The sequence below is a fragment of the Lissotriton vulgaris genome, chromosome 7, assembly GCF_964263255.1.
Source record: "Lissotriton vulgaris chromosome 7, aLisVul1.2, whole genome shotgun sequence".
NCBI classification, from domain to species: Eukaryota; Metazoa; Chordata; class Amphibia; order Caudata; family Salamandridae; genus Lissotriton; species Lissotriton vulgaris.
The window spans coordinates 380,671,852-380,697,310 of record NC_141695.1 but is presented as its reverse complement, the minus strand read 5'-3'; the positions used below and the strand labels follow the sequence as shown (position 1 = coordinate 380,697,310).

General features: G+C 69.7%; 1 protein-coding gene across 3 annotated transcripts in view; it reads right to left on the bottom strand.

Annotated features, from left to right (window-relative positions):
• Positions 1–25,459, bottom strand: part of CNOT3 (CCR4-NOT transcription complex subunit 3) — a 992,943-nt gene that overhangs the window by 801,022 nt on the left and 166,462 nt on the right. For 2 of the 3 annotated variants that reach the window (XM_086930324.1, XM_086930325.1), the window contains one exon: positions 943–1,010. In XM_086930324.1, coding sequence (XP_086786450.1) covers positions 943–1,010 — 68 coding nt within the window. The remainder of the gene's footprint in view (positions 1–942; positions 1,011–25,459) is intronic. The other variant, XM_086930326.1, reaches the window with a different exon arrangement.

Sequence of the window (25,459 nt, the reverse complement as noted above, 5' to 3'; positions counted from 1 at the left end):
CTAAAAACCTACCTTTTTCCAAAGCAATAATTGTTTTTGTAGCCTGGGACCCAGTCTGGCCCTTGACCTCGGCCTCTTCAGGGTACTGTAGCATTTCTAAGCACCGGGACACACTGTCATTAGTGTAACCAGGCGCTCTATAAGTGGTTTTATTATTATTATATTATTAAAGATTATCCCTATCCTGTGATTGCAAATGCTACTCTGTTATGTTTCAAATAAATTATCGTCATTGTATTTTCTATATTCTTGTGCATACAATGTTTAACTTACTTACGTGGCCACCTCAAATCTGTTTTTTCTTTAACAAATAAGTAGAACACTGTTTGTTACTACATTTCTTTCAGAGCAAAACCAAGATTAGCAGTGAATCCTTCAAGAACAGCTCCTCGCAAGAAAGAAGGCATCAGCAGAATCCCAACAATATACGATGTTACCATCTTTAACAGGTTACAATGTTACAAGGGTTTTGTAGTTCTTTGCTACTTGGTACTTTTAGTTTTTTGTTTCCTAGAACATGGTTGGCTGCAAGAAAGCAATTGACCAATCCTCATCTCCATGTCCTTAATACAAATGAAAATTCTTGTTTGGTAGCTTGAAAATGTTAAGTCTTTCTAATGCAACAGGTTGTAATTTACACATCCACAATGAATGAGCAAAATCAAAGATCACAAACATGAATAAAGCATTCCTTCTGTTAGCCAGGTCCTAACGCCATAGAAGTTCAATCACGAAGGACCACTCCAGCTAATCAAATGCACTGTCCTGCTGCAAACTAACAATTATGTACATAAACCTGAAAAGGGGCATTGTGTAATACTCAGCAGGATGGATCCACTCATGGGAAAGATTGGGACATCCCTTACCGGACACGTTCCAGAAATGTATAAGAGAGCAAAGTCTTCTGGGACCTTGACCTTACATTTTATTATAGCACCTTACCTTCTGCCAGATGTCTTCAAACTGTTCCACTCCTTCAGACACTTTTTTCAAACAACGATCGATCTCTCCTGGTGGAAAAGTTATAACCAAGAAAAAAGACATGTCCCTTAGCACCTTGCGGAGTAATCCATCACAGTGCCACATCTCACATTAAATCTGAGCTGCACATAGAATGGGACAGGGGTAACGGGGCAGGCAACTAGGCCTTGGCTCGTAGCTAGCTTTTGCAATAAAATCTAGTCCGGGGAGGTCAACCTGGGCAAGAGGGAGGGTGGGTTGGTGGGAGAAGTGGTCAACCGGGGTAGAAGGGAGGCGTGGTCTACCGGGGCAGGGTAAGAGTTAGTCAACCAGGGCAGGAGGGAGGGTAAGGTGTAGACAACCCAGGCAGGAGTGAGTGTAAGGGGTAGTCAACCGGGGTAGGAAGGGGTAGTCAACCGGGGAAGGAGGGAGGGGGGGGGAGGAAGGGGTAGTCAACCGGGGCGGTCAACTATTGGAAGGGAGGAGTGGAACACCGGGGGAGGGAGGGAGGGTGATATGGTGAGGGGGGAGTAGGGTACGTGTGTGTCTGGTACACCGGGCGTTAGGGAGGGGTGGTCAAACAAGGCTGGAGGGATGTGGTCAGCAGAGGCAAGGCAGGCAGGAGGGATGGTCAACCTGGGCAGGAGGGAGGGGTGGTCAACCGGGGAGGGAGTGGGGATGGGTGGGAGGGAGAGGTGACCACCTTGGGTGGAGAGAGAGGAAGGGAGGGAAGGTTGGTCAACAGGGGAAGAAGGGTGGGAGGGATGGTCAACCGGGGGAAGAAGGGAGGGATGGCCGGAGGGCTGGTCAACCAGGGCAGAAGGGAGGGCGGGAGGGCAGGCTGGGTCAACCTGGAAAGAAAGGAGGGTGGGAGGGAGGGCTGGTCAACCTGGGCAAAAGGGAGGGAGAGAGGGCTGGTCAACCGGGGCAGAAGGGAGGGTGAGAGGGAGGGAGGGTTAGAGGGAGGGAGGGAGGGAGGGCTGGTCAACTGGAGCAGAAGGGAGGCTGTGAAAGAGCGAGGGAGGTAGGACTGGTCAACTGGAGCAGAAGGGAGGGTGGGAGGGAGGGAGAGCAGGTCAACCGGGTCAGAAGAGAGGGTGAGAAGGAGGGAGGGCGGGTCAGAAGAGAGGGTGGAGGGAGGAAGGGCTGGTCAACCGGGGCAGAAGGGAGGGTGGGAGGGAGGGTGAACCGGGGAAGGAGGGAGGGGGGGTGGGGAAGGGGTAGTCAATCAGGGCACGAGGGAGGGGTAGTCAACCGGGGCGGTCAACTATTGGGAGGGAGGAGTGGAACACCGGGGGAGAGAGGGTGATCTGGTACACGGGGAGGGGGGTGTAGGGTGGGTGTGTGTCTGGTACACCGGGCGTAAGGGAGGGGTGGTCAAACGGGGCGGGAGGGAGGTGGGGTCAACCGGGGAGGGAGTGGGGATGGGTGGAAGGGAGAGGTGATCACCTTGGGTGGAGAGAGAGGGAGGGGGGGCAGGTTAGTCAACAGGGGCAAAAGGGAGGGGGTGTGGGAAGGAGGGAGGGCTGGTCAACCGGGGCAGGAGGGAGGGAGGGTGGGAGGGCTGGTCAACCGGGGTGGGAGGATGGGAGGGAGGGAGGGCTGGTCAACCGGGGTGGGAGGATGGGAGGGAGGGAGGGCTGGTCAACCGGGGTGGGAGGATGGGAGGGACGGAGGGAAGGCTGGTCAACCGGGGCAGAAGGGAGGGTGAGAGGGAGGGTGAGAGGGAGAGAGGGTCGGTCAACCAGGGTAGAAGGGAGGGTGGGAGAGAGGGTCGGTCAACCGGGGCAGAAGGGAGGGTGGGTCAACCGGGGCAGAAAGGAGGGAAGGAGGGCTGCTCAAACAGGGCAGAAGGGAGGGTAGGCGCGAGGGCTGGTCAACCGGGGCGGAAGGGAGGGTGGGAGGGTGGGCTGGTCAAACCGGTCAGAAGGGAGGGAGGGTGGGAGGGCTGGTCAACCGGGCCAGAAGGGAGGGAGGGTGGAAGGGCTGGTCAACCGGGCCAGAAGGGAGGGCAGGATGGCTGGTCAACCGTGGCAGAATGGAGGGTGGGAGGGAGAGCTGGTCAACGGGGGCAGAAGGGAGCGTGGGAGGGAGGGCTTGTCAACCGTGGCAAAATGGAGGGTGGGAGGGAGGGCTGGTCAACTGGGGCAGGCGGGAGGAAGGGGAGGGTGGGGAGGGAGGGCTGGTCAACCGGGGCAGAAGGGAGGGTGGGGAGGGAGGGCTGGTCAACCGGGGCAGAAGGGAGGGTGGGTGGGAGGGAGGGCTGGTCAACCGGGGCAGAAGGTTGGGTGGGAGGGAGGGCTGGTCAACCGGGGCAGAAGGGAGGGTGGGAGGGAGGGCAGGTCAACCGGGGCAAAAGGGAGGGTGGGAGGGCGGGCTGGTCAACCGGGGCAGGCGGGAGGGGGGGGCTGGTCAACTGGGTCACAAGGGAGGGTGGGAGGGTTTGTCAACCGGGTCAGAAGGGAGGGAGGAAGGGATTTTGGGTGGAAGGGAGGGAGGGCTAGTCAACCTGGGCAGAAGGGAGGGTGGGCGGGTGGGCAGGTCCACCGGGGAGGGAGGGCTGGTCAATCGGGGCAGAGGGGAGGGTGAGAGGGAGGGAGGTCTGGTCAACCGGGGCAGAAGGGAGGGTGGCTCGCCTGGTCAACGGGGGCAGGAGGGTGGGTGGGAGGGCTGGTCAACGGGGGCAGGAGGGTGGGTGGGAGGGAGGGCTGGTCAACGGGGGCAGGAGGGTGGGAGGGAGGGCTGGTCAACGGGGGCAGGAGGGTGGGTGGGAGGGCTGGTCAACGGGGGCAGGATGGTGGGTGGGCTGATCAACGGGGCAGGAGGGAGGGGGGGGCTGGTCAATGGGGGCAGGAGGGTGGGTGGGAGGGTCAACGGGGGCAAGAGGGTGGGTGGGTGGGAGGGTCAACGGGGGCAAGAGGGTGGGTGGGAGGGAGGGTCAACGGGGGCAAGAGGGTGGGTGGGAGGGAGGGTCAACGGGGGCAAGAGGGTGGGTGGGAGGGAGGGTCAACGGGGGCAAGAGGGTGGGTGGGAGGGAGGGTCAACGGGGGCAAGAGGGTGGGTGGGAGGGAGGGTCAACGGGGCAAGAGGGTGGGTGGGAGGGAGGGAGGGTCAACGGGGCAAGAGGGTGGGTGGGAGGGAGGGTCAACGGGGCAAGAGGGTGGGTGGGAGGGAGGGTCAACGGGGCAAGAGGGTGGGAGGGAGGGTCAACGGGGCAAGAGAGTGGGTGGGAGGGAGGGTCAACGGGGCAAGAGAGTGGGAGGGTGGGTCAACGGGGCAGGAGGGTGGGTGGGTCAACAGGGCAGGAGGGTGGGTGGGTGGGTCAACGGGGCAGGAGGGTGGGTGGGTGGGTCAACGGGGCAGGAGGGTGGGTGGGTGGGTCAACGGGGCAGGAGGGTGGGTGGGTGGGTCAACGGGGCAGGAGGGTGGGTGGGTGGGTCAACGGGGCAGGAGGGTGGGTGGGTGGGTCAAGGGGGCAGGTGGGTGGGTGGGTCAACGGGGCCTGGGTGGGTCAACGGGGCAGGGTGGGTGGGTCAACGGGGCAGGAGGGTGGGTGGGTGGGTCAACAGGGCAGGAGGGTGGGAGGGTGGGTGGGTCAACGGGGTGGGAGGGTGGGTGGGTCAACGGGGCAGGAGGGTGGGAGGGTGGGTGGGTCAACGGGGCAGGAGGGTGGGAGGGTGGGTGGGTCAACGGGGCAGGAGGGTGGGAGGGTGGGTGGGTCAACGGGGCAGGAGGGTGGGAGGGTGGGTGGGTCAACGGGGCAGGAGGGTGGGTCAACGGGGCAGGAGGGTGGGTGGGTTGGTGGGTCAACGGGGCAGGAGGGTGGGTGGGTGTATCAACGGGGCAGGATTGGGTCAACGGGGCAGGAGGGTGGGTGGGTGGGTCAATGGGGCAGGATGGGTGGGTCAACGGGGCAGGAGGGTGGCTGGGTGGGTGGGTCAACGGGGCTTCTCAACGGGGCAGGAGGGTGGGTGGGTCAACGGGGCAGGAGGGAGGGGGGGCTGGTCAACGGGGGCAGGAGGGTGGGTGGGAGGGTCAACGGGGGCAAGAGGGTGGGTGGGAGGGAGGGTCAACGGGGGCAAGAGGGTGGGTGGGAGGGAGGGTCAAAGGGGCAAGAGGGTGGGTGGGAGGGAGGGTCAAAGGGGCAAGAGGGTGGGTGGGAGGGAGGGTCAACGGGGCAAGAGGGTGGGTGGGAGGGAGGGTCAACGGGGCAAGAGGGTGGGTGGGTCAACGGGGCAAGAGGGTGGGTGGGAGGGAGGGTCAACGGGGCAAGAGGGTGGGTGGGAGGGAGGGTCAACGGGGCAAGAGGGTGGGTGGGAGGGAGGGTCAACGGGGCAAGAGGGTGGGTGGGAGGGAGGGTCAACGGGGCAAGAGGGTGGGTGGGAGGGAGGGTCAACGGGGCAAGAGGGTGGGTGGGAGGGAGGGTCAACGGGGCAAGAGGGTGGGTGGGAGGGAGGGTCAACGGGGCAAGAGAGTGGGTGGGAGGGAGGGTCAAAGGGGCAAGAGAGTGGGAGGGTGGGTCAACGGGGCAGGAGGGTGGGTGGGTCAACGGGGCAGGAGGGTCAACGGGGCAGGAGGGTGGGTGGGTGGGTCAACGGGGCAGGAGGGTGGGTGGGTGGGTCAACGGGGCAGGAGGGTGGGTCAACGGGGCAGGATCAATGGGGCAGGAGGGTGGGTGGGTGGGTCAACGGGGCAGGAGGGTGGGTGGGTCAACGGGGCGGGTGGGTGGGTGGGTCAATGGGGCAGGAGGGTGGGTGGGTGGGTCAACGGGGCAGGAGGGTGGGTGGGTGGGTGGGTCAACGGGGCAGGAGGGTGGGTCAACGGGGCAGGAGGGTGGGTGGGTGGGTCAACGGGGCAGGAGGGTGGGTGGGTGGGTGGGTCAACGGGGCAGGAGGGTGGGTGGGTGGGTGGGTCAACGGGGCAGGAGGGTGGGTGGGTGGGTCAACGGGGCAGGAGGGTGGGTGGGTGGGTCAACGGGGCAGGAGGGTGGGTGGGTGGGTCAATGGAACGGGTGGGTGGGTGGGTCAACGGGGCAGGATGGGTGGGTCAACGGGGCAGGAGGGTGGGTGGGTGGGTGGGTCAACGGGGCAGGAGGGTGGGTGGGTGGGTGGGTCAACGGGGCAGGAGGGTGGGTGGGTGGGTGGGTCAACGGGGCGGGTGGGTGGGTGGGTCAACGGGGCAGGTGGGTGGGTGGGTCAACGGGGTGGGTGGGTCAACGGGGCGGGTGGGTGGGTGGGTGGGTGGGTGGGTCAACCGGGTGGGTGGGTGGGTGGGTGGATCAACGGGGCGGGTCTTGGTCAACGGGGTGGGTGGGTGGGTCAACGGGGCAGGTGGGTGGGTCAACGGGGCAGGTGGGTGGGTGGGTGGGTCAACGGGGCAGGTGGGTGGGTGGGTGGGTCAACGGGGCAGGAGGGTGGGTGGGTGGGTGGGTCAACGGGGCAGGAGGGTGGGTGGGTGGGTCAACGGGGCAGGAGGGTGGGTGGGTGGGTGGGTCAACGGGGCAGGAGGGTGGGTGGGTGGGTGGGTCAACGGGGCAGGAGGGTGGGTGGGTGGGTGGGTCAACGGGGCAGGTGGGTGGGTCAACGGGGCAGGAGGGTGGGTGGGTGGGTGGGTCAACGGGGCAGGAGGGTGGGTGGGTGGGTGGGTCAACGGGGCAGGAGGGTGGGTGGGTGGGTCAACAGGGCAGGAGGGTGGGTGGGTGGGTCAACGCGGCAGGAGGGTGGGTGGGTGGGTCAACGGGGCAGGAGGGTGGGTGGGGGGTGGGTCAACGGGGCAGGAGGGTGGGTGGGGGGGTGGGTCAACGGGGCAGGAGGGTGGGTGGGTAAACGGGGCAGGAGGGTGGGTGGGTGGGTAAATGGGGCAGGAGGGTGGGTGGGTGGGTCAACTGGGCGGGTGGGTGGCAACGTGGGTGGGTCAACGGGGCAGGATGGGTCAACGGGGCAGGAGGGTGGGTGGGTCAACGGGGCAGGAGGGTGGGTGGGTGGGTCAACGGGGCGGGTGGGTGGGTCAACTGGGCGGGTGGGTGGGTGGGTCAACGGGGCAGGAGGGTGGGTGGGTGGGTCAACGGGGCAGGTGGGTGGGTGGGTCAACGGGGCAGGAGGGTGGGTGGGTGGGTGGGTCAACGGGGCAGGATGGTGGGTGGGTGGGTGGGTCAACGGGGCGGGTGGGTGGGTCAACGGGGCGGGTGGGTGGGTGGGTCAACGGGGCAGGAGGGTGGGTGGGTGGGTCAACGGGGCAGGCACAACGGGGCAGGTGGGTGGGTGGGTCAACGGGGCAGGAGGGTGGGTGGGTCAACTGGGCTGGGGTCAACTGGGCAGGAGGGTGGGTGGGTGGGTCAACGGGGCAGGAGGGTGGGTGGGTCAACGGGGCAGGAGGGTGGGTGGGTGGGTGGGTCAACGGGGCAGGAGGGTGGGTGGGTGGGTCAACGGGGCAGGAGGGTGGGTGGGTGGGTCAACGGGGCAGGAGGGTGGGTGGGTCAACGGGGCAGGAGGGTGGGTGGGTGGTTCAACGGGGCAGGAGGGTGGGTGGGTGGTTCAACGGGGCAGGAGGGTTGGTGGGTCAACGGGGCAGGAGGGTGGGTGGGTCAACGGGGCAGGAGGGTGGGTGGGTGGGTGGGTCAACGGGGCAGGAGGGTGGGTGGGTGGGTGGGTCAACGGGGCAGGAGGGTGGGTGGGTGGGTGGGTCAACGGGGCAGGAGGGTGGGTGGGTGGGTGGGTCAACGGGGCAGGAGGGTGGGTGGGTGGGTGGGTCAACGGGGCAGGAGGGTGGGTGGGTGGGTGGGTCAACGGGGCAGGAGGGTGGGTGGGTGGGTCAACGGGGCAGGAGGGAGGGTGGGTGGGTGGGTCAACGGGGCGGGTGGGTGGGTGGGTCAACGGGGCAGGAGGGTGGGTGGGTGGGTCAACGGGGCAGGAGGGAGGGTGGGTGGGTGGGTCAACGGGGCAGGAGGGAGGGTGGGTGGATCAACGGGGCAGGATGGTGGGTGGGTCAACGGGGCAGGAGGGAGGGTGGGTGGGTGGGTCAACGGGGCAGGAGGGAGGGTGGGTGGGTGGGTCAACAGGGCAGGAGGGAGGGTGGGTGGGTGGGTCAACAGGGCAGGAGGGAGGGTGGGTGGGTGGGTCAACAGGGCGGGAGGGTGGGTGGGTGGGTCAACGGGGCAGGAGGGTGGGTGGGTGGGTCAACGGGGCAGGAGGGTGGGTGGGTGGGTCAACGGGGCGGGTGGGTGGGTGGGTGGGTGGGTCAACGGGGTGGGTGGGTGGGTGGGTCAACGGGGTGGGTGGGTGGGTGGGTCAACAGGGCAGGAGGGAGGGTGGGTGGGTGGGTCAACAGGGCAGGAGGGAGGGTGGGTGGGTGGGTCAACAGGGCAGGAGGGAGGGTGGGTGGGTGGGTCAACAGGGCAGGAGGGAGGGTGGGTGGGTGGGTCAACAGGGCAGGAGGGTGGGTGGGTGGGTCAACAGGGCAGGAGGGAGGGTGGGTGGGTGGGTCAACAGGGCGGGAGGGTGGGTGGGTGGGTCAACGGGGCAGGAGGGTGGGTGGGTCAACGGGGCAGGAGGGTGGGTGGGTCAACGGGGCAGGAGGGTGGGTGGGTGGGTGGGTCAACGGGGCAGGAGGGTGGGTGGGTGGGTGGGTGGGTCAACGGGGCAGGAGGGTGGGTGGGTGGGTGGGTGGGTCAACAGGGCAGGAGGGTGGGTGGGTGGGTGGGTCAACAGGGCAGGAGGGTGGGTGGGTGGGTGGGTCAACGGGGCAGGAGGGTGGGTGGGTGGGTGGGTCAACGGGGCGGGTGGGTGGGTGGGTCAACGGGGCGGGTGGGTGGGTGGGTCAACGGGGTGGGTGGGTGGGTCAACGGGGTGGGTGGGTGGGTCAACGGGGCAGGAGGTTGGTTGGTTGGGGGGTTCAACGGGGCAGGAGGGTGGGTGGGTGGGAGGGTCAACGGGGCAGGAGGGTGGGTGGGAGGGTCAACGGGGCAGGAGGGTGGGTGGGTGGGTCAACGGGGCAGGAGGGAGGGTGGGTGGGTCAACGGGGCAGGAGGGTGGGTGGGTGGGTCAACAGGGCAGGAGGGAGGGTGGGTGGGTGGGTCAACAGGGCAGGAGGGAGGGTGGGTGGGTGGGTCAACAGGGCAGGAGGGAGGGTGGGTGGGTCAACAGGGCAGGAGGGAGGGTGGGTGGGTGGGTCAACAGGGCAGGAGGGAGGGTGGGTGGGTGGGTCAACAGGGCAGGAGGGAGGGTGGGTGGGTCAACAGGGCAGGAGGGAGGGTGGGTGGGTGGGTCAACGGGGCAGGAGGGAGGGTGGGTGGGTGGGTCAACGGGGCAGGAGGGAGGGTGGGTGGGTGGGTCAACGGGGAAGGAGGGTGGGTGGGTCAACGGGGCAGGAGGGTGGGTGGGTCAACGGGGCAGGAGGGAGGGTGGGTGGGTGGGTCAACGGGGCAGGAGGGAGGGTGGGTGGGTGGGTCAACGGGGCAGGAGGGTGGGTGGGTCAACGGGGCAGGAGGGAGGGTGGGTGGGTGGGTCAACGGGGAAGGAGGGTGGGTGGGTCAACGGGGCAGGAGGGTGGGTGGGTCAACGGGGCAGGAGGGAGGGTGGGTGGGTGGGTCAACGGGGCAGGAGGGAGGGTGGGTGGGTGGGTCAACGGGGCAGGAGGGTGGGTGGGTGGGTCAACGGGGCAGGAGGGAGGGTGGGTGGGTCAACGGGGCAGGAGGGAGGGTGGGTGGGTGGGTCAACGGGGCAGGAGGGAGGGTGGGTGGGTGGGTCAACGGGGCAGGAGGGAGGGTGGGTGGGTGGGTCAACGGGGCAGGAGGGAGGGTGGGTGGGTCAACGGGGCAGGAGGGAGGGTGGGTGGGTGGGTCAACAGGGCAGGAGGGAGGGTGGGTGGGTGGGTCAACGGGGCAGGAGGGTGGGTGGGTGGGTGGGTCAACGGGGCAGGAGGGAGGGTGGGTGGATCAACGGGGCAGGATGGTGGGTGGGTCAACGGGGCGGGTGGGTGGGTGGGTCAACGGGGCGGGAGGGTGGGTGGGTGGGTCAACGGGGCAGGAGGGTGGGTGGGTCAACGGGGCAGGAGGGCGGGTGGGTGGGTCAACGGGGCAGGAGGGCGGGTGGGTGGGTGGGTCAACGGGGCAGGAGGGCGGGTGGGTGGGTGGGTCAACGGGGCAGGAGGGCGGGTGGGTGGGTGGGTCAACGGGGCAGGAGGGCGGGTGGGTGGGTGGGTCAACGGGGCAGGAGGGCGGGTGGGTCAACGGGGAAGGATGGTGGGTGGGTCAACGGGGCAGGAGGGTGGGTGGGTGGGTGGGTCAACGGGGCAGGAGGGTTGGTGGGTGGGTGGGTCAACGGGGCAGGAGGGTGGGTGGGTGGGTCAACGGGGCAGGAGGGCGGGTGGGTGGGTCAACGGGGCAGGAGGGCGGGTGGGTGGTTGGGTCAACGGGGCAGGAGGGCGGGTGGGTGGGTGGCTCAACGGGGCAGGAGGGCGGGTGGGTGGGTGGGTCAACGGGGCAGGAGGGCGGGTGGGTGGGTCAACGGGGCAGGAGGGCGGGTGGGTGGGTGGGTCAACGGGGCAGGAGGGCGGGTGGGTGGGTGGGTCAACGGGGCAGGAGGGCGGGTGGGTCAACATTGGGTCAACGGGGCAGGAGGGTGGGAGGGTGGATCAACGGGAATTGGGTCAACGGGGCAGGCGGGTGGGTGGGTCAGTCAACGGGGCAGGAGGGTGGGTGGGTCAACGGGGCAGGAGGGTGGGTGGGTGGGTGGGTCAACGGGGCAGGAGGGTGGGTGGGTGGGTGGGTCAACGGGGCAGGAGGGTGGGTGGGTCAACGGGGCAGGAGGGTGGGTGGGTCAACGGGGCAGGAGGGTGGGTGGGTGGGTGGGTCAACGTGGCAGGAGGGTGGGTGGGTGGGTGGGTCAACAGGGCAGGAGGGAGGGTCAACAGGGCAGGAGGGAGGGTGGGTGGGTCAACAGGGCAGGAGGGAGGGTGGGTGGGTGGGTCAACAGGGCAGGAGGGAGGGTGGGTGGGTGGGTCAACGGGGCGGGAGGGTGGGTGGGTGGGTCAACGGGGCGGGAGGGTGGGTGGGTGGGTCAACGGGGCAGGAGGGAGGGTGGGTGGGTCAACAGGGCAGGAGGGAGGGTGGGTGGGTCAACGGGGCAGGAGGGAGGGTGGGTGGGTCAACGGGGCAGGAGGGATGGTGGGTGGGTGGGTCAACGGGGCAGGAGGGATGGTGGGTGGGTGGGTCAACGGGGCAGGAGGGAGGGTGGGTGGGTCAACGGGGCAGGAGGGAGGATGGGTGGGTCAACGGGGCAGGAGGGTGGGAGGGTGGGTGGGTCAACGGGGCAGGAGGGTGGGAGGGTGGGTGGGTCAACGGGGCAGGAGGGTGGGAGGGTGGGTGGGTCAACGGGGCAGGAGGGTGGGAGGGTGGGTGGGTCAACGGGGCAGGAGGGTGGGTGGGTGGGTCAACGGGGCAGGAGGGTGGGTGGGTGGGTCAACGGGGCAGGAGGGTGGGTGGGTCAACGGGGCAGGTGGGTGGGTGGGTGGGTCAACGGGGCAGGTGGGTGGGTGGGTCAACGGGGCAGGTGGGTGGGTGGGTCAACGGGGCAGGTGGGTGGGTCAACGGGGCAGGAGGGAGGGTGGGTGGGTGGGTGGGTCAACGGGGCAGGAGGGAGGGTGGGTGGGTGGGTCAACGGGGCAGGAGGGAGGGTGGGTGGGTCAACGGGGCAGAAGGGAGGGTGGGTGGGTCAACGGGGCAGGAGGGTCGGTGGGTGGGTCAACGGGGCAGGAGGGCGGGTGGGTGGGTCAACGGGGCAGGAGGGCGGGTGGGTCAACGGGGCGGGCGGGTGGGTGGGTCAACGGGGCAGGAGGGCGGGTGGGTGGGTGGGTCAACGGGGCAGGAGGGCGGGTGGGTGGGTCAACGGGGCAGGAGGGCGGGTGGGTGGGTGGGTCAACGGGGCAGGAGGGTGGGTGGGTCAACGGGGAAGGATGGTGGGTGGGTCAACGGGGCAGGAGGGTGGGTGGGTCAACGGGGCAGGAGGGTGGGTGGGTGGGTGGGTCAACGGGGCAGGAGGGTGGGTGGGTGGGTCAACGGGGCAGGAGGGTGGGTGGGTGGGTCAACGGGGCAGGAGGGCGGGTGGGTGGGTGGCTCAACGGGGCAGGAGGGCGGGTGGGTGGGTGGCTCAACGGGGCAGGAGGGCGGGTGGGTGGGTGGGTCAATGGGGCAGGAGGGCGGGTGGGTGGGTGGGTCAACGGGGCAGGAGGGCGGGTGGGTGGGTCAACGGGGCAGGAGGGCGGGTGGGTGGGTGGGTCAACGGGGCAGGAGGGCGGGTGGGTCAACATTGGGTCAACGGGGCAGGAGGGTGGGAGGGTGGATCAACGGGAATTGGGTCAACGGGGCAGGCGGGTGGGTGGGTCAGTCAACGGGGCAGGAGGGTGGGTGGGTCAACGGGGCAGGAGGGTGGGTGGGTCAACGGGGCAGGAGGGTGGGTGGGTGGGTCAACGGGGCAGGAGGGTGGGTGGGTGGGTCAACGGGGCAGGAGGGTGGGTGGGTGGGTCAACGGGGCGGGTGGGTGGGTGGGTCAACGGGGCAGGAGGGTGGGTGGGTGGGTCAACGGGGCAGGAGGGTGGGTGGGTGGGTCAATGGGGCAGGAGGGTCAACGGGGCGGGAGGGAGGGTGGGTGGGTGGGTCAACGGGGCGGGAGGGAGGGTGGGTGGGTGGGTCAACGGGGCAGGAGGGAGGGTGGGTGGATCAACGGGGCAGGATGGTGGGTGGGTCAACGGGGCAGGAGGGAGGGTGGGTGGGTGGGTCAACGGGGCAGGAGGGAGGGAGGGTGGGTGGGTCAACGGGGCAGGAGGGTGGGTGGGTGGGTCAACAGGGCAGGAGGGAGGGTGGGTGGGTGGGTCAACAGGGCAGGAGGGAGGGTGGGTGGGTGGGTCAACAGGGCAGGAGGGTTCAACAGGGCAGGAGGGAGGGTGGGTGGGTGGGTCAACAGGGCAGGAGGGAGGGTGGGTGGGTCAACAGGGCAGGAGGGAGGGTGGGTGGGTCAACAGGGCAGGAGGGAGGGTGGGTGGGTGGGTCAACAGGGCAGGAGGGAGGGTGGGTGGGTCAACAGGGCAGGAGGGAGGGTGGGTGGGTGGGTCAACAGGGCAGGAGGGAGGGTGGGTGGGTGGGTCAACAGGGCAGGAGGGAGGGTGGGTGGGTGGGTCAACGGGGCAGGAGGGAGGGTGGGTGGGTCAACGGGGCAGGAGGGAGGGTGGGTGGGTCAACGGGGCAGGAGGGAGGGTGGGTGGGTGGGTCAACGGGGCAGGAGGGAGGGTGGGTGGGTGGGTGGGTCAACGGGGCAGGAGGGTGGGTGGGTGGGTCAACGGGGCAGGAGGGAGGGTGGGTGGGTCAACGGGGCAGGAGGGAGGGTGGGTGGGTGGGTGGGTCAACGGGGCAGGAGGGAGGGTGGGTGGGTGGGTCAACGGGGCAGGAGGGAGGGTGGGTGGGTGGGTCAACGGGGCAGGAGGGTGGGTGGGTGGGTGGGTCAACGGGGCAGGAGGGTGGGTGGGTGGGTGGGTCAACGGGGCAGGAGGGTGGGTGGGTGGGTCAACGGGGTGGGTGGGTGGGTCAATGGGGCAGGAGGGTGGGTGGGTCAACGGGGCAGGAGGGAGGGTGGGTGGGTGGGTCAACGGGGCGGGAGGGTGGGTGGGTCAACGGGGCAGGAGGGAGGGTGGGTGGGTGGGTGGGTCAACGGGGCAGGAGGGAGGGTGGGTGGGTGGGTGGGTCAACGGGGCAGGAGGGAGGGTGGGTGGGTGGGTGGGTCAACGGGGCAGGAGGGTGGGTGGGTGGGTGGGTCAACGGGGCAGGAGGGTGGGTGGGTCAACGGGGTGGGTGGGTCAACGGGGTTTCAACGGGGTGGGTGGGTGGGTCAACGGGAATTGGGTCAACGGGGCAGGCGGGTGGGTGGGTCAGTCAACGGGGCAGGAGGGTGGGTGGGTGGGTCAACGGGGCGGGTGGGTGGGTGGGTGGGTCAACGGGGCAGGAGGGAGGGTGGGTGGGTGGGTCAACGGGGCAGGAGGGAGGGTGGGTGGGTGGGTCAACGGGGCAGAAGGGAGGGTGGGTGGGTCAACGGGGCAGGAGGGTCGGTGGGTGGGTCAACGGGGCAGGAGGGCGGGTGGGTGGGTCAACGGGGCAGGAGGGCGGGTGGGTCAACGGGGCAGGAGGGCGGGTGGGTGGGTGGGACAACGGGGCAGGAGGGCGGGTGGGTGGGTGGGTGGGTCAACGGGGCAGGAGGGCGGGTGGGTCAACGGGGCAGGATGGGTCAACGGGGCAGGAGGGCGGGTGGGTGGGTGGGTCAACGGGGCAGGAGGGCGGGTGGGTGGGTGGGTCAACGGGGCAGGAGGGCGGGTGGGTCAACGGGGAAGGATGGCGGGTGGGTGGGTGGGTCAATGGGGCAGGAGGGTGGGTGGGTGGGTGGGTCAACGGGGCAGGAGGGTGGGTGGGTGGGTGGGTCAACGGGGCAGGAGGGTGGGTGGGTGGGTGGGTCAACGGGGCAGGAGGGTGGGTGGGTGGGTCAACAGGGCGGGAGGGAGGGTGGGTGGGTGGGTCAACAGGGCGGGAGGGAGGGTGGGTGGGTGGGTCAACAGGGCAGGAGGGAGGGTGGGTGGGTGGGTCAACAGGGCAGGAGGGAGGGTGGGTGGGTGGGTCAACAGGGCAGGAGGGAGGGTGGGTGGGTGGGTCAACAGGGCAGGAGAGAGGGTGGGTGGGTCAACAGGGCAGGAGGGAGGGTGGGTGGGTGGGTCAACAGGGCAGGAGGGAGGGTGGGTGGGTGGGTCAACGGGGCAGGAGGGAGGGTGGGTGGGTGGGTCAACGGGGCAGGAGGGTGGGTGGGTGGGTGGGTGGGTCAACGGGGCAGGAGGGTGGGTGGGTGGGTGGGTCAACGGGGCAGGAGGGTGGGTGGGTGGGTGGGTCAACGGGGCAGGAGGGTGGGTGGGTGGGTCAACGGGGCAGGAGGGTGGGTGGGTGGGTCAACGGGGCAGGAGGGTGGGTGGGTGGGTGGGTCAACGGGGCGGGTGGGTGGGTCAACGGGGCAGGAGGGTGGGTGGGTGGGTGGGTCAACGGGGCAGGAGGGTGGGTGGGTGGGTGGGTCAACGGGGCAGGAGGGTGGGTGGGTGGGTGGGTCAACGGGGCAGGAGGGAGGGTGGGTGGGTGGGTCAACGGGGCAGGAGGGAGGGTGGGTGGGTCAACGGGGCAGGAGGGAGGGTGGGTGGGTGGGTGGGTGGGTCAACAGGGCAGGAGGGAGGGTGGGTGGGTGGGTCAACAGGGCAGGAGGGAGGGTGGGTGGGTGGGTCAACAGGGCAGGAGGGAGGGTGGGTGGGTGGGTCAACAGGGCGGGTGGGTGGGTGGGTCAACAGGGCAGGAGGGAGGGTGGATGGGTGGGTCAACAGGGCAGGAGGGAGGGTGGGTGGGTGGGTCAACGGGGCAGGTGGGTGGGTGGGTCAACGGGGCAGGAGGGTGGGTGGGTGGGTCAACGGGGCAGGTTGGGTCAACGGGGCAGGAGGGAGGGTGGGTGGGTGGGTCAACGGGGCAGGAGGGAGGGTGGGTGGGTCAACGGGGCAGGAGGAAGGGTGGGTGGGTGGGTCAACGGGGCAGGAGGAAGGGTGGGTGGGTGGGTCAACGGGGCAGGAGGGAGGGTGGGTGGGTGGGTCAACGGGGCAGGAGGGAGGGAGGGTGGGTGGGTGGGTCAACGGGGCAGGTGGGTGGGTCAACGGGGCAGGAGGGAGGGAGGGTGGGTGGGTCAACGGGGCAGGAGGGAGGGTGGGTGGGTGGGTCAACGGGGCAGGAGGGAGGGTGGGTGGGTGGGTCAACGGGGCGGGAGGGTGGGTGGGTGGGTCAACGGGGCAGGAGGGAGGGTGGGTGGGTCAACGGGGCAGGAGGGTGGGTGGGTCAACGGGGCAGGAGGGATGGTGGGTGGGTGGGTCAACGGGGCAGGAGGGTGGGTGGGTCAACGGGGCAGGAGGGAGGGTGGGTGGGTCAACGGGGCAGGAGGGAGGGTGGGTGGGTCAACGGGGTGGGAGGGTGGGTGGGTCAACGGGGCGGGAGGGTGGGTGGGTCAACGGGGCAGGAGGGTGGGAGGGTGGGTGGGTCAACGGGGCAGGAGGGTGGGTGGGTGGGTCAACGGGGCAGGAGGGTGGGTGGGTGGGTCAACGGGGCAGGAGGGTGGGTGGGTCAACGGGGCAGGTGGGTGGGTGGGTCAACGGGGCAGGTGGGTGGGTGGGTCAACGGGGCAGGTGGGTGGGTGGGTGGGTCAACGGGGCAGGTGGGTGGGTGGGTGGGTCAACGGGGCAGGTGGGTGGGTGGGTGGGTCAACGGGGCAGGTGGGTGGGTGGGTGGGTCAACGGGGCAGGAGGGAGGGTGGGTGGGTGGGTCAACGGGGCAGGAGGGAGGGTGGGTGGGTGGGTCAACGGGGCAGGAGGGAGGGTGGGTGGGTCAACGGGGCAGAAGGGAGGGTGGGTGGGTCAACGGGGCAGGAGGGTCGGTGGGTGGGTCAACGGGGCAGGAGGGCGGGTGGGTCAACGGGGCAGGAGGGCGGGTGGGTGGGTCAACGGGGCGGGTGGGTGGGTGGGTCAACGGGGCAGGAGGGCGGGTGGGTGGGTGGGTCAACGGGGCAGGAGGGCGGGTGGGTGGGTGGGTCAACGGGGCAGGAGGGCGGGTGGGTGGGTGGGTCAACGGGGCAGGAGGGCGGGTGGGTGGGTGGGTCAACGGGGCAGGAGGGCGGGTGGGTGGGTGGGTCAACGGGGCAGGAGGGCGGGTGGGTGGGTGGGTCAACGGGGAAGGATGGCGGGTGGGTGGGTGGGTCAACGGGGCAGGAGGGTGGGTGGGTGGGTCAACGGGGCAGGAGGGTGGGTGGGTGGGTCAACGGGGCAGGAGGGTGGGTGGGTGGGTGGGTCAACGGGGCAGGAGGGTGGGTGGGTGGGTGGGTCAACGGGGCAGGAGGGTGGGTGGGTGGGTGGGTCAACGGGGCAGGAGGGTGGGTGGGTGGGTGGGTCAACGGGGCAGGAGGGTGGGTGGGTGGGTGGGTCAACGGGGCAGGAGGGTGGGTGGGTGGGTGGGTCAACGGGGCAGGTGGGTGGGTGGGTGGGTGGGTCAACGGGGCAGGAGGGTGGGTGGGTGGGTGGGTCAACGGGGCAGGAGGGTGGGTGGGTGGGTGGGTGGGTCAACGGGGCAGGAGGGTGGGTGGGTGGGTCAACGGGGCAGGAGAGTGGGTGGGTGGGTGGGTCAACGGGGCAGGAGGGCGGGTGGGTCAACGGGGCAGGAGGGCGGGTGGGTGGGTGGGTCAACGGGGCAGGAGGGCGGGTGGGTCAACGGGGCAGGCGGGTGGGTGGGTGGGTCAATGGGGCAGGAGGGCGGGTGGGTGGGTCAACGGGGCAGGAGGGCGGGTGGGTCAACATTGGGTCAACGGGGCAGGAGGGTGGGAGGGTGGATCAAGGGGAATTGGGTCAACGGGGCAGGTGGGTGGGTGGGTCAGTCAACGGGGCAGGAGGGTGGGTGGGTGGGGTCAACGGGGCAGGAGGGTGGGTGGGTGGGGTCAACGGGGCAGGAGGGTGGGTGGGTGGGGTCAACGGGGCAGGAGGGTGGGTGGGTGGGATCAACGGGGCAGGAGGGTGGGTGAGTGGGTCAACGGGGCAGGAGGGTGGGTGGGTGGGTCAACGGGGCAGGAGGGTGGGTGGGTCAACGGGGCAGGAGGGTGGGTGGGTGGGTCAACGGGGCACTCGGTCAACGGGGCAGGTGGGTGGGTGGGTCAATGTGGCAGGAGGGTGGGTCAACGTGGCAGGAGGGTGGGTGGGTCAACGGGCGGGAGGGTGGGTGGGTCAACGGGCGGGTGGGTCAACGGGCTGGGTCAACGGGGCAGGTGGGTGGGTGGGTCAACGGGGCAGGGGGGTGGGTGGGTCAACGGGGCAGGGTTCAACGGGGCAGGTGGGTGGGTGGGGCAGGTGGGTGGGTGGGTCAACGGGGCGGGTGGGTGGGTCAACGGGGCGGGTGGGTGGGTGGGTGGGTCAACGGGGCAGGTGGGTGGGTGGGTGGGTCAACGGGGCAGGTGGGTGGGTGGGTGGGTAGGTTCCAACGGGGCAGGTGGGTGGGTAAGTGGCTGGGTCAACGTGGCAGGTGGGTGGGTGGGTCAACGTGGCAGGAGGGTGGGTGGGTGGGTGGGTCAACGTGGCAGGAGGGTGGGTGGGTGGGTCAACGTGGCAGGAGGGTGGGTGGGTGGGTGGGTCAACGTGGCAGGAGGGTGGGTGGGTGGGTGGGTCAACGTGGCAGGTGGGTGGGTGGGTCAACGTGGCAAGAGGGTGGGTGGGTCAACGGGGCGGGCGGGTGGGTGGGTGGGTCAACGGGGCGGGTGGGTGGGATTGGTGGGTCAACTGGGTGGGTCAACGGGGCGGGTGGGTGGGTCAAATGGTTCAACGGGGCGGGTGGGAGGGTCAACGGGGATCAGGGTCAACGGGGCGGGTCAACGGGGCGGGTGGGTGGGAGGGTCAACCATGCGGGTGGGTGGGTGTGAGGGTCAACGGGGCGGGTGGGTGGGTGGGAGGGTCAACGGGGCGGGTGGGTGGGAGGGTCAACGGGACGGGTGGGTGGGTGGTCGGGCGGCTTAACTGGGCGGGTGGGTGGGTGGGAGGGTCAACGGGGCAGGAGGGTGGGTCAACGGGGCAGGTGGGTGGGTGGGTGGGTCAACGGGGCAGGAGGGTGGGTGGGTGGGTGGGTCAACGGGGCAGGAGGGTGAGTGGGTGGGTCAACGGGGCAGGAGGGTGGGTGGGTCAACGGGGCAGGAGGGTGGGTGGGTGGGTGGGTCAACGGGGCAGGTGGGTGGGTGGGTCAACGGGGCAGGAGGGTGGGTGGGTGGGTCAACGGGGTGGGTGGGTGGGTGGGTCAACGGGGTGGGTGGGTGGGTGGGTCAACGGGGCAGGAGGGTGGGTGGGTGGGTGGGACAACGGGGCAGGAGGGTGGGTGGGTGGGTGGGTCAACGGGGCAGGAGGGTCAACGGGGCAGGAGGGTGGGTGGGTGGGAGGGTCAACGGGGCAGGAGGGTGGGTGGGTGGGAGGGTCAACGGGGCAGGAGGGTGGGTGGGTGGGAGGGTTAACGGGGCAGGAGGGTGGGTGGGTGGGAGGGAGGGAGGGTCAACGGGGCAGGAGGGTCAACAGGGCCAGGTGGGTAGGTGGGAGGGTCAACGGGGCCAGGTGGGTGGGTGGGTGGGTGGTAGGGTCAACGGGGCCAGGTGGGTGGGTGGGTGGGTGGGAGGGTCAACGGGGCCAGGTGGGTGGGTGGGTGGGAGGGTCAACGGGGCCAGGTGGGTGGGTGGGTGGGTGGGAGGGTCAACGGGGCCAGGAGGGTGGGTTTGGAGGGTGGGAGGGTCAACGGGGCCAGGACGGTAGGTGGGTGGGTGGGTGGGAGGGTCAACGGGGCCAGGAGGGTGGGTGGATGGGTGGGTGGGAGGGTCAACGGGGCCAGGAAGAAGGGTGGGTGGGTGGGAGGGTCAACGGGGCCAGGAAGAAGGGTGGGTGGGTGGGAGGGTCAACGGGGCCAGGAAGAAGGGTGGGTGGGTGGGAGGGTCAACGGGGTCAGGAGGGTGGGTGGGTGGTTGGGAGGGAGGGTCAACAGGGCCAGGTGGGTGGGTGGGTGGGAGGGAGGGTCAACGGGGCCAGGAGGGTATGGGACGGTCAACGGGGCCAGGAGGGTAAGGGAGGGTCAACGGGGCCAGGAGGGTGGGTGGGTGGGAGGTCGGGTCAACGGGGCCAGGAAGAAGGGTGGGTGGGTGGGAGGGTCAACGGGGCCAGGAAGAAGGGTGGGTGGGTGGGAGGGTCAACGGGGTCAGGAGGAAGGGTGGGTGGGTGGGAGGGTCAACGGGGTCAGGAGGGTGGGTGGGTGGTTGGGAGGGAGGGTCAACAGGGCCAGGTGGGTGGGTGGGTGGGAGGGAGGGTCAACGGGGCCAGGAGGGTATGGGAGGGTCAACGGGGCCAGGAGGGTGGGTGGGTGGGAGGGAGGGTCAACGGGGCCAGGAGGGTGGGTGGATGGGTGGGTGGGAGGGTCAACGGGGCCAGGAGGGTGGGTGGATGGGTGGGTGGGTCAACGGGGCCAGGAGGGTGGGTGGGTGGGTCAACGGGGCCAGGAGGGTGGGTGGGTGGGTGGGTCAACGGGGCCAGGAGGGTGGGTGGGTGGGGGGAGGGTCAACGGGGCCAGGAGGGTGGGTGGGTGGTGGGAGGGTCAACGGGGCCAGGAGGGTGGGTGGGTGGAAGTGTCAACGGGGCCAGGAGGGTGGGTGGGTGGGTGGGTGGGAGTGTCAACGGGGCCAGGAGGGTGGGTGGGTGGGTGGGTGGGAGGGTCAACGTGGCAGGAGGGTGGGTGGGTGGGTGGGTCAACGTGGCAGGTGGGTGGGTGGGTGGGTCAACGTGGCAAGAGGGTGGGTGGGTCAACGGGGCGGGCGGGTGGGTGGGTGGGTCAACGGGGCGGGTGGGTGGGATTGGTGGGTCAACGGGGCGGGCGGGCGGGTGGGTGGGTCAACGGGGCGGGTGGGTGGGTCAACGGGGCGGGTGGGTGGGTCAAATGGTTCAACGGGGCGGGTGGGAGGGTCAACGGGGCGGGTGGGTGGGTGGGAGGGTCAACGGGGTGGGAGGGTGGGTGGGTCAACGGGGCGGGAGGGTGGGTGGGTCAACGGGGCAGGAGGGTGGGAGGGTGGGTGGGTCAACGGGGCAGGAGGGTGGGTGGGTGGGTCAACGGGGCAGGTGGGTGGGTGGGTCAACGGGGCAGGTGGGTGGGTGGGTGGGTCAACGGGGCAGGTGGGTGGGTGGGTGGGTCAACGGGGCAGGAGGGAGGGTGGGTGGGTGGGTCAACGGGGCAGGAGGGAGGGTGGGTGGGTGGGTCAACGGGGCAGGAGGGAGGGTGGGTGGGTGGGTCAACGGGGCAGGAGGGAGGGTGGGTGGGTGGGTCAACGGGGCAGGAGGGAGGGTGGGTGGGTGGGTCAACGGGGCAGGAGGGAGGGTGGGTGGGTGGGTCAACGGGGCAGAAGGGAGGGTGGGTGGGTCAACGGGGCAGAAGGGAGGGTGGGTGGGTCAACGGGGCAGAAGGGAGGGTGGGTGGGTCAACGGGGCAGGAGGGTCGGTGGGTGGGTCAACGGGGCAGGAGGGCGGGTGGGTGGGTCAACGGGGCAGGAGGGCGGGTGGGTCAACGGGGCAGGAGGGCGGGTGGGTGGGTCAACGGGGCAGGAGGGCGGGTGGGTGGGTGGGTCAACGGGGCAGGAGGGCGGGTGGGTGGGTGGGTCAACGGGGCAGGAGGGCGGGTGGGTGGGTGGGTCAACGGGGCAGGAGGGCGGGTGGGTGGGTGGGTCAACGGGGCAGGAGGGCGGGTGGGTGGGTGGGTCAACGGGGAAGGATGGCGGGTGGGTGGGTGGGTCAACGGGGCAGGAGGGTGGGTGGGTGGGTGGGTCAACGGGGCAGGAGGGTGGGTGGGTGGGTGGGTCAACGGGGCAGGAGGGTGGGTGGGTGGGTGGGTCAACGGGGCAGGAGGGTGGGTGGGTGGGTGGGTGGGTCAACGGGGCAGGAGGGTGGGTGGGTGGGTGGGTCAACGGGGCAGGAGGGTGGGTGGGTGGGTCAACGGGGCAGGAGGGTGGGTGGGTGGGTGGGTCAACGGGGCAGGAGGGTGGGTGGGTGGGTGGGTCAACGGGGCAGGAGGGTGGGTGGGTGGGTGGGTCAACGGGGCAGGAGGGTGGGTGGGTGGGTGGGTGGGTCAACGGGGCAGGAGGGTGGGTGGGTGGGTCAACGGGGCAGGAGGGTGGGTGGGTGGGTGGGTCAACGGGGCAGGAGGGTGGGTGGGTGGGTCAACGGGGCAGGAGGGCGGGTGGGTGGGTCAACGGGGCAGGAGGGCGGGTGGGTGGGTCAACGGGGCAGGCGGGTGGGTGGGTGGGTCAACGGGGCAGGAGGGCGGGTGGGTGGGTCAACGGGGCAGGAGGGCGGGTGGGTCAACATTGGGTCAACGGGGCAGGAGGGTGGGAGGGTGGATCAAGGGGAATTGGGTCAACGGGGCAGGTGGGTGGGTGGGTCAGTCAACGGGGCAGGAGGGTGGGTGGGGTCAACGGGGCAGGAGGGTGGGTGGGTGGGGTCAACGGGGCAGGAGGGTGGGTGGGTGGGGTCAACGGGGCAGGAGGGTGGGTGGGTGGGATCAACGGGGCAGGAGGGTGGGTGAGTGGGTCAACGGGGCAGGAGGGTGGGTGAGTGGGTCAACGGGGCAGGAGGGTGGGTGGGTCAACGGGGCAGGAGGGTGGGTGGGTGGGTCAACGGGGCAGGAGGGTGGGTGGGTGGGTCAACGGGGCACTCGGTCAACGGGGCAGGTGGGTGGGTGGGTCAATGTGGCAGGAGGGTGGGTCAACGTGGCAGGAGGGTGGGTGGGTCAACGGGCGGGAGGGTGGGTGGGTCAACGGGCTGGGTCAACGGGGCAGGTGGGTGGGTGGGTCAACGGGGCAGGGGGGTGGGTGGGTCAACGGGGCAGGGTTCAACGGGGCAGGTGGGTGGGTGGGTCAACGGGGCGGGTGGGTGGGTCAACGGGGCAGGTGGGTGGGTGGGTGGGTCAACGGGGCAGGTGGGTGGGTGGGTGGGTCAACGGGGCAGGTGGGTGGGTGGGTGGGTAGGTTCCAACGGGGCAGGTGGGTGGGTAAGTGGCTGGGTCAACGTGGCAGGTGGGTGGGTGGGTCAACGTGGCAGGAGGGTGGGTGGGTGGGTGGGTCAACGTGGCAGGAGGGTGGGTGGGTGGGTCAACGTGGCAGGAGGGTGGGTGGGTGGGTCAACGTGGCAGGTGGGTGGGTGGGTCAACGTGGCAAGAGGGTGGGTGGGTCAACGGGGCGGGCGGGTGGGTGGGTGGGTCAACGGGGCGGGTGGGTGGGATTGGTGGGTCAACTGGGTGGGTCAACGGGGCGGGTGGGTGGGTGGGTCAAATGGTTCAACGGGGCGGGTGGGAGGGTCAACGGGGATCAGGGTCAACGGGGCGGGTCAACGGGGCGGGTGGGTGGGAGGGTCAACCATGCGGGTGGGTGGGTGTGAGGGTCAACGGGGCGGGAGGGTCAACGGGGCGGGTGGGTGGGAGGGTCAACGGGACGGGTGGGTGGGTGGTCGGGCGGCTTAAACTGGGCGGGTGGGTGGGTGGGAGGGTCAACTGGGCGGGTGGGTGGGTGGGAGGGTCAACGGGGCAGGAGGGTGGGTCAACGGGGCAGGAGGGTGGGTGGGTGGGTGGGTCAACGGGGCAGGAGGGTGGGTGGGTGGGTGGGTCAACGGGGCAGGAGGGTGGGTGGGTGGGTCAACGGGGCAGGAGGGTGGGTGGGTGGGTCAACGGGGCAGGAGGGTGGGTGGGTGGGTGGGTCAACGGGGCAGGAGGGTGGGTGGGTGGGTGGGTCAACGGGGCAGGAGGGTGGGTGGGTGGGTCAACGGGGCAGGAGGGTGGGTGGGTGGGTCAACGGGGTGGGTGGGTGGGTGGGTCAACGGGGTGGGTGGGTGGGTGGGTCAACGGGGCAGGAGGGTGGGTGGGTGGGAGGGTTAACGGGGCAGGAGGGTGGGTGGGTGGGAGGGAGGGAGGGTCAACGGGGCAGGAGGGTCAACAGGGCCAGGTGGGTAGGTGGGAGGGTCAACGGGGCCAGGTGGGTGGGTGGGTGGGTGGTAGGGTCAACGGGGCCAGGTGGGTGGGTGGGTGGGTGGGAGGGTCAACGGGGCCAGGTGGGTGGGTGGGTGGGAGGGTCAACGGGGCCAGGTGGGTGGGTGGGTGGGTGGGAGGGTCAACGGGGCCAGGAGGGTGGGTTTGGAGGGTGGGAGGGTCAACGGGGCCAGGACGGTAGGTGGGTGGGTGGGTGGGAGGGTCAACGGGGCCAGGAGGGTGGGTGGATGGGTGGGTGGGAGGGTCAACGGGGCCAGGAAGAAGGGTGGGTGGGTGGGAGGGTCAACGGGGCCAGGAAGAAGGGTGGGTGGGTGGGAGGGTCAACGGGGTCAGGAGGGTGGGTGGGTGGTTGGGAGGGAGGGTCAACAGGGCCAGGTGGGTGGGTGGGTGGGAGGGAGGGTCAACGGGGCCAGGAGGGTATGGGACGGTCAACGGGGCCAGGAGGGTAAGGGAGGGTCAACGGGGCCAGGAGGGTGGGTGGGTGGGAGGTCGGGTCAACGGGGCCAGGAAGAAGGGTGGGTGGGTGGGAGGGTCAACGGGGCCAGGAAGAAGGGTGGGTGGGTGGGAGGGTCAACGGGGTCAGGAGGAAGGGTGGGTGGGTGGGAGGGTCAACGGGGTCAGGAGGGTGGGTGGGTGGTTGGGAGGGAGGGTCAACAGGGCCAGGTGGGTGGGTGGGTGGGAGGGAGGGTCAACGGGGCCAGGAGGGTATGGGAGGGTCAACGGGGCCAGGAGGGTGGGTGGGTGGGAGGGAGGGAGGGTAAACGGGGCCAGGAGGGTGGGTGGGTGGGAGGGAGGGTCAACGGGGCCAGGAGGGTGGGTGGATGGGTGGGTGGGAGGGTCAACGGGGCCAGGAGGGTGGGTGGATGGGTGGGTGGGTCAACGGGGCCAGGAGGGTGGGTGGGTGGGTCAACGGGGCCAGGAGGGTGGGTGGGTGGGTGGGTCAACGGGGCCAGGAGGGTGGGTGGGTGGGGGGAGGGTCAACGGGGCCAGGAGGGTGGGTGGGTGGTGGGAGGGTCAACGGGGCCAGGAGGGTGGGTGGGTGGTGGGAGGGTCAACGGGGCCAGGAGGGTGGGTGGGTGGAAGTGTCAACGGGGCCAGGAGGGTGGGTGGGTGGGTGGGTGGGAGTGTCAACGGGGCCAGGAGGGTGGGTGGGTGGGTGGGTGGGAGGGTCAACGTGGCAGGAGGGTGGGTGGGTGGGTGGGTCAACGTGGCAGGTGGGTGGGTGGGTGGGTCAACGTGGCAAGAGGGTGGGTGGGTCAACGGGGGCGGGCGGGTGGGTGGGTGGGTCAACGGGGCGGGTGGGTGGGATTGGTGGGTCAACGGGGCGGGCGGGCGGGTGGGTGGGTCAACGGGGCGGGTGGGTGGGTCAACGGGGCGGGGTGGGTGGGTCAAATGGTTCAACGGGGCGGGTGGGAGGGTCAACGGGGCGGGTGGGTGGGTGGGAGGTCAACGGGGCGGGTCAACGGGGCGGGTGGGTGGGTGGGTGGGAGGGTCAACGGGGCGGGTGGGTGGGTGGGTGGGAGGGTCAACGGGGCGGGTGGGTGGGTGGGAGGGTCAACGGGACGGGTGGGTGGGTGGGTGGGCGGGCGGCTTAACTGGGCGGGTGGGGTGGGAGGGTCAACGGGGCAGGAGGGTGGGTCAACGGGGCAGGAGGGTGGGTGGGTGGGTGGGTGGGTCAACGGGGCAGGAGGGTGGGTGGGTGGGTCAACGGGGCAGGAGGGTGGGTGGGTGGGTGGGTGGGTCAACAGGGCAGGAGGGTTTCAACGGGGCAGGAGGGTGGGTGGGTGGGTCAACGGGGCAGGTGGGTGGGTGGGTCAACGGGGTGGGTGGGTGGGTGGGTCAACGGGGCAGGAGGGTGGGTGG